Source organism: Osmerus eperlanus, chromosome 14 (genome assembly GCF_963692335.1).
Source record: "Osmerus eperlanus chromosome 14, fOsmEpe2.1, whole genome shotgun sequence".
In the NCBI taxonomy this organism is placed as follows: domain Eukaryota; kingdom Metazoa; phylum Chordata; class Actinopteri; order Osmeriformes; family Osmeridae; genus Osmerus; species Osmerus eperlanus.
The window spans coordinates 15,308,427-15,318,323 of record NC_085031.1 but is presented as its reverse complement, the minus strand read 5'-3'; the positions used below and the strand labels follow the sequence as shown (position 1 = coordinate 15,318,323).

The window sequence follows — 9,897 nt, the reverse complement described above, 5'->3', positions numbered from 1 at the left end:
TTCAACACCATTCAGGCATCATAGGCCAAAGACACACAACCACGTTTGTAATAATCTTTCAATCTTAAGTAAAATTGTTAAGAAGCAATATTGTAACAATGACCAATATTTGGACTCTATCCCAGAAACAAATCATCACATAATCCATCCACAGTCTTTCTAAACAACATATAATCACGACCCCCTTGAGATGGTGTGTTAGTGTAAATGTCAGTGTTTATTTTGGTCTGTTTGTGAAACACGAATGTCTTCATCTCTGTATGTGTGTACAGGGCTGACTGCCAGTGTTACGTGTGGAAGGGCATGCCCTATCCAGCAACCATGGGGAGCTTTTCCTCAATCTCAGCACCTCTCCATCAAACTCAAGTGCTTAAAGCAATTACAACAGCACTCTGCTTGATTGAGCTCTCTGTCAATCGCCTGCCATTCACACTCACACTTTCTATTTTCACCCCCACTTGTCCTCGCTCACAGCCTGCATGTCCCAGCCCCGGCCAATCACAGCTCCCGGTGCATGCAGCACTCTAACTGGCTGACACGTTGCCAAGACAAACATACAGCACATTCAGGATTCTGAAGTCTGTAATATCTTATCTAATCTTATCTGTTTTAGGGTGATCTGCTTTTATTTTTTTAAGAATCTTTAACCTTTGTTCTAAGTCCATCTCAAGCAGTACAACTGTGTCTCTGTGTAAACATATTTACACTTAAGTGATCTGCAGTAGTGTTCAGCAGTAGGAAATGACTTGGACGATAAAATATCATGCTTTCATCAAAATGAATATATTACACCCTCTGCAGTGCTTTCATTCATAATTACAATCAGTTTAGTGACGCTATATGAAAATATGTTTTTGTTTCTTAGCGACACAAGTTTATATATTTATATAAACACTGTTCCTACAGTTAAAAAGATCCTATTGTCCACACATCTCTTCTCAGCATTTCCCAGTCTGACTCGGGTAAAGGTGGATACTCATAGGTTGAGAAGCTTCTGAAACTCACCAACTTGTCTGGCAGCATGTATTCCCTCAGTTGATTCAATCACAAAACCGTTTCAATATCTCCCGAGCGTGTCCCCGCAGAGGTAACCAATCAGGACAGAGATCCGGTCTTTAATCGGGAGATATGTTGGGTTTCGGTCAGCTCTCAGTGAAGAAGAGGTTTGAGCCAGGTCCTGATCGTCCACCTCTGACCAGAACATCTCTGGACCACCAGCCTCAAGCCGAACGTGCTCTCTTTAGAATGCTCCACCTCTAGACACCGACCCGTGTCTCTGCTGATAATGGGCCCATTCTGGAGAGGTTGGGAAGAAGAAGAAAAAGAAGATGAAGTAGAAGAAGAAGAACAAGAAGAAGATGAAGAAGAAGAAGAAGAACAAGAAGAAGATGAAGTAGAAGAACAAGAACAAGAAGAAGATGAAGAAGAAGAAAGTAATGATAACTTTATTGTAATATACTAATGCATCTGTTTGTTATACGCTTTTGAGCTAGACCCAGGAAACTCCTGTTACCTATGACAACTGTAGCTCAGTAGTGGAGCTTTTTACCACAGATCAAAAGGTCACAGGTTCAAATCCCCCTTGCACATCACTCTGGATAACAGGGTCTGCTAAAAATGGTTTCATTACGATGTCGTCTTTGTAAACAATCAAATCCGCTTTGTTTGTCTCTTCGCCCCAGTCCAACCCCCACCCACTCTCACTGCCCCCCCCCCCCCCACACACACACACACACACCCTGATCGAGGCCATTGGTGCTGACAGGTCGTACCTGAGTGAAGTCCCACAGCCGCTGTGACTGCTGAAGGGTGTCCTGGCACTTCCTGAGGCACGGCGTCCGTCCTCGGCCCTCGTCGACCAGACACTTGGTGTTGGGGAGGAAGGTGGTGGAGCCCAGAGGACCCAGCTGCAGAAGGCCCTCAGAGGAATAACGGGCCAGCTTCAACAAGAGGATAGGGATGGGGATAGCTTAGTAATTAGAGCATTTGACTGCAGATCAATCCCCCCCACCCCGCCTCCCCCGACGAACTGTGGGTTTCTTTGGATACAAGAGTCTGCTCTGTGAATACTTGTTATTAAGAAAATCCAACCTTGAATTTTAAAGCCTAAATGGACATGGATTTACAGCAGTGAAAATGGGCAGAGAGTACATTAAGGTCCAAGGTTGTTGACACGTAATTTGTTTGTAAGCCAGATTGCCTGGACCGAATGCACACACGATAGAAGTTCCCGACTCACTGATCCAATTGGGTAAGAGTGTGGTCAGTCATATGATGAGGGAATTGATCTCCTTAAGATTTCATTATGCGAGAAAAGGAATGGCTACTGAATGACATTGACTGCATTAACAAGATTAAAATGAGAGACCAAATCACGAGCGCGCCTAAACATGTGTACAAGCAAACGGCGGAAGCCAAGCCAAGGATGACAAATTGGATGATGTGGATGGATAGCATGTTAGGTCGGCAGTCCCTCGCAACTCTGCGTGTTTATGTGCATGAAAAAGGGCTTGAAAGCGTGTGTTTGTCACCAAACAAAGGCAGGGTATTCACAATATAATGGACACAAGGCCAAGTGAGAGCTTCTAGAGGGGAGAAAACATCCTTCAGAAGACTAGAGAAAATTGGATGTCTAGCGTCATGAATGGCGGCTTTCGCTTACTCCTGTACACAGAACCTCCATCTCTATACTGCTTTTTCAGTATATCTTCAGAGGTAGTGAATATAAAACTTAAGTACAGTTTAAATAGAGTAGATATTTTGTACGCTGTACTGCCCACAAGCATTGTTCTCTTACCACTCTCGTCATAACCAACACTCCTGAAGAGCATGTCGTACTTCTCAGCATTCAGACACGCACAACAATAATGTATTCATTGACGGTTTTAACGTGTTTGTTTAGCAGGCGCTTTTATCCAAAGCCTTGTACAGGGTGGGAATCGAACCTGCAACCTTTTTATCTTCTGTCATATGTCCAACCACTGAGCTACACCCACCCAACCAACCAATACAAAAACCCTCAGTACCCCGGGTTTTAATGGAAGTACAGTAGCTAATACAGAACAGGTATATTAAAAATAAAGTAAGATGGTTTATTTTTTGTTCGATTAAAAAAGGATAAGGTTGTGAAAAAGGAGACGCAGATATCAATCTTCTCACCTGAGAAGGCATGCCTTGGCAGGGGTTGAGCATTCCCCTGTTATCCTGCTCATTCCCCAGGTCTATACAGTAGCCACTGGCTTTGTTGTTACGGACCTTGAAAACAAGTACAATAACGAGATACGTGAATCTCTTTAGGAGACTTGGAAAGATGGCAGACGGTTCATCTGTCGTTATGGTATGTGTGTGTCACCTCGCCGTAGGCACGTGTGGTGTTGTACACACGCATCTCTGGGTACACGTTGTCCAGGTACCACTGGAAGCTGCGACAACGCAGTTTCTTCCTCAGGGCAACTCTGTCTGAAACATCTCCGAAATCAACTCCGGGGTTCTGTGGAGACAAAACACAGCCCCGAAACAGCATCATGAATGACCCTACGGTGCAGAAGGTGTCCTATGTTTCTCATGCGGTGTGCCCTGATATTAAGACCACAGATCCACAGTCCAAATATACACTGTGTACTCCATAGCACTAGCATCCACTGTGTGATTGACTCAACATTTATCATTTTGGATGACACTTTTCTCCAAAGGGACTTAAACTGTGCTGGTAGAAGTTGGCTCAGTGGTAGAACACTGCACAGTCTGCAAATCAAGAGGTTGCAGGTCCCTTTCGTTGCTTTGGATAAGAGCCTTTGCTAAACGATTAACCCACAATGTGCAGCAGTATTGCTAGATTGAACTTCCCTTCCTTGGACTGAGTGGGATTTACATCCGTAAAGAATTAATCACAGGAATTAAGGCTGAACACATTGATATGAGGTACAAGACAAAAAAAGCAGCAGTACAGCCTCTCTCTTACACTCATGGGGATGTTCCAGGCCATGTAGACGTGGCTTTTGTAGTCGTCCATCCAGACCTCCGCGGCCCTCAGGGCGTTGCGCTTGGCGTAGTAGTCAATGTCATTGTTGTAGGGCTTCTTGGTGCGTTGGATGTGGGCCACGCGGGAACACGGGAGGACCTCCATGCTTCCACCACACTGCCACACCTGAGCCATAACGGGGTTCCAGCAGAGAGCAGAACGAACACGTTTTTGTCCTTTCAAGTGGACTCGTGTGGGCGTGCGAGCGTGTAAAATGCTACGTCGAGATAACTAAGTCCCGCTGAGTTAATTTTCCCTAGTTCCTGGCTGAGCAGTTAACAACCTGCAATTTCAGTCGCGTATTTCTGAACAAAGACCCCCTCATGGTGCTCACAATTATCTTGTGGATGGTGTCGCCAGGGACCAATCTTCCACAGAACAAACTCCAGAAGACGTCAAAATAGTTTTCAGAATGGCTTCCCATAACCCTACAAGCTTACCGACATGAAACACCTTCTCTGTACAGAAGAAAGAGGCTCCCTCTCACTAAGATACATTTGTATAGCAGCCTCCTTCTCTTCCCTGTGATCTGCACTCCACTCCCCCCAGGAGAAGTAAACACACAAGACAGGACAAAAGAAGAAGAACAATATCGATGTTATGGTAAAATGTGTCGTTAAGAGTTTCGCACTTTAGCATATTCTTGCAAGGGTTGTTAAAATCTGACTTCCTTTCTCTTTTCTGCTCCTCATCTCTTTCAGTTATTTCTGTCTCTCTCTCTCCCTCTCTCTCTATCTCTCTCCCTCTCTCTCTGTATCTCTCTCTCCTCTCCCTGTCTCTCTCTCTCTACCTCTCCCTTCTCTCTCTCTCCCCTCTCTCTCTCTCTCTCTCTCTCTCTCTCACTTCCTTATGGCTGCATCTACTGTCACCCTGCTGTGTCTTATGTGTCCTTTCATCTCACCGCTGTCACGTCACAACTATCTGAGGAAACGGAGTGAGAAATATGCAAACGTGACAGCCTGCTAGCCAGTGGGAAGCTGCGAGCTCACTGCAGAGTCCTGGATCCGGTTCAGTTCTCTCATCGGGAAACAACGACCACACAAAGTCACACGTCACTCTGCGACAAACCTTGACTTATCATCGTAATCGTCTCATCATCATACTCCAACACCATCCCAGTCTGGTGTCCGAGTCAGATGGCTGAGCGGTTAGGGAATGGGGCTATTACGTAATCCAAAGGTTGTCGGTTCGATTCCCGGCCGTGACAAATGACGTTGTGCCCTTGGGCAAGGCACTTCAACCTACTTGCCTCGGGGGAATGTCCCTGCACTTATTGTAAGTCGCTCTGGATAAGAGCGTCTGCTAAATGACTAAATGTAAATGTACGCTAGTAATAATCAACATCAGGAGAATAGCCCCAGGTAGAACATACTGTAGCAGTAAATCGTACTGCCAGGCATTACATATACATTGTCATGCCAACTGCAGTCCCCTTCTCTGCATGAAACATAATGATGTTGTCCTGATCCTAGTCATCCCAACAGCAAACCTATTTTGACATTCAGTGTGAGAAATTAGTCAGAGCAACCATATGTTACAATAACAAGCCCTACTGGCAAGTCACCAACAACAACCAGGATCTAATCTATCAGTATGCAAACTACATTAGATCTTTCTAGAATATCTGGGGGGGGCAGATAATCCTTGCTGATCTTATCAGGTCCTGGAGTAACAGGCCCAAACACATTAGGAAGTTAATAATGAGCTTGGTAAACTATTGGTGAACTTACCCGCATGCCTAACTCAATGTTCTCCCCTCCATACACCTCCATTCCTGGGTCTAGTAGGCCAATCTCCCTGAAGTACTCTCTGTTCGCCACAAAGGAGCAGCCAATCATTGCAGGAGACCTGAGGTGACAGACGAGAAAAAGATTAAAGGAAGAGAGAGAGAAAGACAGAGAGAGACAGAGAGAGAGGGAGAGGGAGGGAGAGAGAGAAAGAGAGAGAGAGAAAGAGAGAGAGAGAGAGAGAGAGAGAGAGAGAGAGAGAGAGAGAGAGAGAGAGAGAGAGAGAGAGAGAGAGAGAACCAGTCTGTATTGAGCGACCTTCCCGGCACCTGATAGGGGCGGTCTCGTCGCCTCCGTCCAGCCAGCTCCGAGGAGGGATGATGTACATGCACCACAAAGCCCAACTGTAGCCGTGGGCAGCGCTGGCGTACTGCTGGACCTCCAGCGAGCTGTACATGATGTTGTCAATTGCTGGAAGAACAATACGGGTCTTATCCTCCGCAATCCTGGCCAAGATGGGTTGAGCCCTGGTGAAGAGAGACAGAGAGAGAGGGAGTGTGAGAGAGGGAGGGAGCGAGAGAGAGAGTAGTGAGAGAGAGAGAGAGAGAGAGAGAGAGAGAGAGAGAGAGAGAGAGAGAGAGAGAGAGAGAGAGAGAGAGAGAGAGAGAGAGAGAGAGAGAGAGAAAAGAAAACATTTGAAAGACCAAAGACTAGAAAGTTTCAGGTGGATAGGGTGGCTTCCTCTTAAGAGTGCAACCTGTAAAAGAGATAATATCCTAACATAATAAAAAAGACTGCTGTGCTTTTTTATGTCTTTATAGATTAGGCACAACATCTCCGCCTTTGTAGATGACATGCCGTGCCTGTCTGAAGGTAAATCTCACCACGCTGTGTTAAACTCGACATGAGCATCAAAGAAGCCGACAATTGGTGCAGAGGCGGCTTTCCAGCCAAGGATTCTCGCCCTTGTGAGCCCTTCTCGTCTGCTGTTCCTCACAATCTTCACCAGGCCGGGGTAGTGCTGATTCACGTGCTGATCCAAGTCCTGCTTCAGCTCCACTACAAAGTCAACGGAATCACACCTTGAAATTACATCACTGACTCCTGATTGCAGAGACTAAAAAGCATCGACAATAAGATTTTCCTTCATCTTCTCTCTCTCTCTCTCTCTCTCTCTCTCTCTCTCTGTCTCTCTCTCTCTCTCTCTCTCTCTCTCTCTCTCTATCTCCCTTTCTGTCTCTTAATCAATACATTTTTTCCTGTCTCTTTTCTTCTCCGCCTCTGCCTCGCTCCGTTGTACGTTGTAAATTGTGTTTGTTTAATTGGTATAAAAGCTCAGTGTCTTTTACTGATAAGAAACACAATCGGATGGATCACCAGAAGATGGAAAGGGGGGGGGGGGGAAACAAAGCTAAAGATATTCTGCTTATTCAAATATAATAACAATAATTCTGTATTAATTTAGCTGACATTTGTATCCAAAGCGACATATAGCAAATGAGGGTAACGAACAACCTGTCGATCTGAAGTCCAAATGCTCTACCTCTGAGCCACACCCAAACACAAGAGAATTAATACAAACACCAGTGACACCCGGCCCTTTGTCTCACCACTGTCACTGTTGTCATCCACCAGAATGATCTCTTTGAGGAGGTGGGGAGGAGTGTGATTCACCAGGCTGTGGACGGACCTCAGGATCACAGACAAGGCCTCGTTCACGAAGATGAACACCACCGTGATCTGTGGGAGGTCATCTGGGTAGCTCATGGTCTCGCACCTGTGATCAACCACCCAAACCACTCTTCACTTCTCTTTTACCTATACTGTGTATTTGCTTTTAAAGAGGCAGTGGACAGTAGTTAAAAAATATGAGCTTGATTAAATGAAGCTACAAAGATATCAGAATCACCTGATGAAGGTTGAATATTTACCTTTTGGGCCGGTAGTCAGGAATGGATCTATCCAGTGAGATTTGGTCGCTCAGCTGTGCGTTGTATCCAAACTGGTGGTACTTAGCCCTCTCTGGGTCCTGGCCAGACTCCCTGGAGGTTCCTGTGGCTCTGCCTTGCCCCAAGCTAACATGTCCTTCCTCTAATGACAAGGGCTTCACCCAACCTGTGAAAGACACTACCACGAGGATAGAATACAAGCTCATGCATCAGGCTCTGTTGGAGTCAAACATTACGAAAATAAACTATTTTGTTATCTATAACAATCAGATTGAAAAAAACTATAAAGATGACGCTGCTTTCTCTTGATTTCGTATTTTAATATAATTACTTGATTGTGTTCAAAGTCCTGAGCTTGCAGTCTGACATCCATGAAAAATCTCAAGGTTACTGTCACACTTGGAAAAAGAGTGACGGTGGATACAGAGACAGTGAACATGCAGGCAAGTGTAAGTTCCCTACAGACGATCCACAAAGCCTTCAAACAGTAGCCGACTATGCTTTATTTGTCTCCAAAAAAAGTCTGCCAAAACAATAAACAGTATAAACACAACGTATCTATTTATCTGCCAATCACGTATTATGTGAGCGTATTCCCTTCCCCTGTGCTACACGGGCATCTATAGGTTACTACACATAGTATGATGGCTTATTCATTACCGTTCAGTTGATGAAAAACTACGTTTTCAAGGTGCTCGAGTCTCTCCAGAATTGCCTGCTTATCCACAAAGTTAGATCTCCGGTAAGTTATTGTCTCGATGTTTCCTCCGCCCCTCAACAGTTCCACTGAGCGATCCTGGATTTTGCAGTAAACCGAAAACAGTACAATCCCCACGAACACAAAAATATTGACAGTCAACAAAGTTTTTATCCGCCGTGGCACAGCCATGAAACCGAGGAGGTAGTTTCAAATCGACAGCATCTACGGGTGGTAGAGAGAAACTCGCTCGCTAAGTTTCGACCGAAGATTCATTCTGTGAGTGCTCAAAGACACCTCGCGCCCGTGAATCTGGAGCTGTTCATTCAGCACCATCATCGCAAAGGCAATGATTCTCTACAGTTGGAAGACACAAAACGTATTTTTTTCCCCTGAGTCGTAACAAACGCTCCACCTCCGTTGCACAGCATCCTCGTTCAAGTGATCTAAAAGCATGTTGGAAGAAAACACCAGCATCGGATTTTCTACCTGCCACATCAGCAGCAAATCACCCCCCCCCCCCCCCTCTCTCTCTCTCTCTTTCACACGCATACAAGAACACATAGAAAAGGGACAACACACAACAAATTGGTGCTTTCCAATCGTAATTGCCTAATTGTTAAAAGACAACTAAACAGATGTCTAAGATAGGCATACCTGGTAATTTCATACTGTCAATAATTCAGTGTTGATTTGGTGCACAACATTATTTACAGCACAATTTACTCAGCTAAATAGGCAATCTTTTGACCTGGTCTGAATCATACAGTCTTTCCTTAATTGCTTGAACTGCATGGGTCAATTATGAAGGGAGCAGCGTGTGTCGTCTCAACAGAAGTACTCTTAATCATCCATTCCTTCACAGTCAACATCAACTCAGACGCGCGATCTAATGATATTTTCAAAACACCCAGCCGCCAAGGTCAGTCAGGCAAGGGGGAGCGGCTGAGAGTCCGGTCACGAAAACGGTCAGATCATCAGTAGGCACACAAGAATACTGTGGAAATGTGCTGATGCCTTTTTTATTTTCGGTTACTGTAATTTCCCAGGATGGCGCACATGAAGCCGGCCGGTGCTGATCTTGCACAGTCAGAGAGCCGATGTTGTGCCCCCAGATGCACCCCTGCCCTGAAAAGCACCCCCTCGCGGGAGCGCGTGCACAGACCACTATAATCAAAAAGTGAAAGATTTCGTCTTGATATTGCAACCAAACGGAGGGGAAACAGCTGTCTCTTATGAGGGCCCGTTTAGAAATGATTCAGACTGTTCTTACACAAACACATACACGTTCACATACGAAAGTTAACACACATTCATACTACTGAAAACTCACATCCACATTTGTGAAATGCTTGCATAGACACATATGAAACGCATTTACATTCACATGTGAAATGTTCTCACACGCATTCATACTAGGCTACTGAAAACTTACAGACAAAAAAATACAGATTGCAACATCTGGGCTACCAAGGAGAGGTAAGGCAATCGAGCCTGAATGCA

At 45.2% G+C, this 9,897-nt stretch overlaps 1 protein-coding gene across 1 annotated transcript; it reads right to left on the bottom strand.

Moving 5' to 3' along the window:
• On the bottom strand, window positions 1–8,849 carry LOC134034033 (polypeptide N-acetylgalactosaminyltransferase 9-like). The gene is made up of 11 exons (XM_062478354.1): window positions 8,358–8,849; window positions 7,680–7,875; window positions 7,359–7,525; window positions 6,633–6,807; window positions 6,078–6,275; window positions 5,752–5,869; window positions 3,962–4,147; window positions 3,353–3,490; window positions 3,160–3,255; window positions 1,773–1,940; window positions 1–1,296 (listed from the first exon to the last, which is right to left on the bottom strand). Exons 1-11 carry the CDS (start codon window positions 8,584–8,586, stop codon window positions 1,150–1,152), a joined length of 1,818 nt encoding a protein of 605 aa, XP_062334338.1. The 5' UTR covers window positions 8,587–8,849; the 3' UTR covers window positions 1–1,149.
• Between the last annotated feature and the right edge of the window lie 1,048 nt (window positions 8,850–9,897).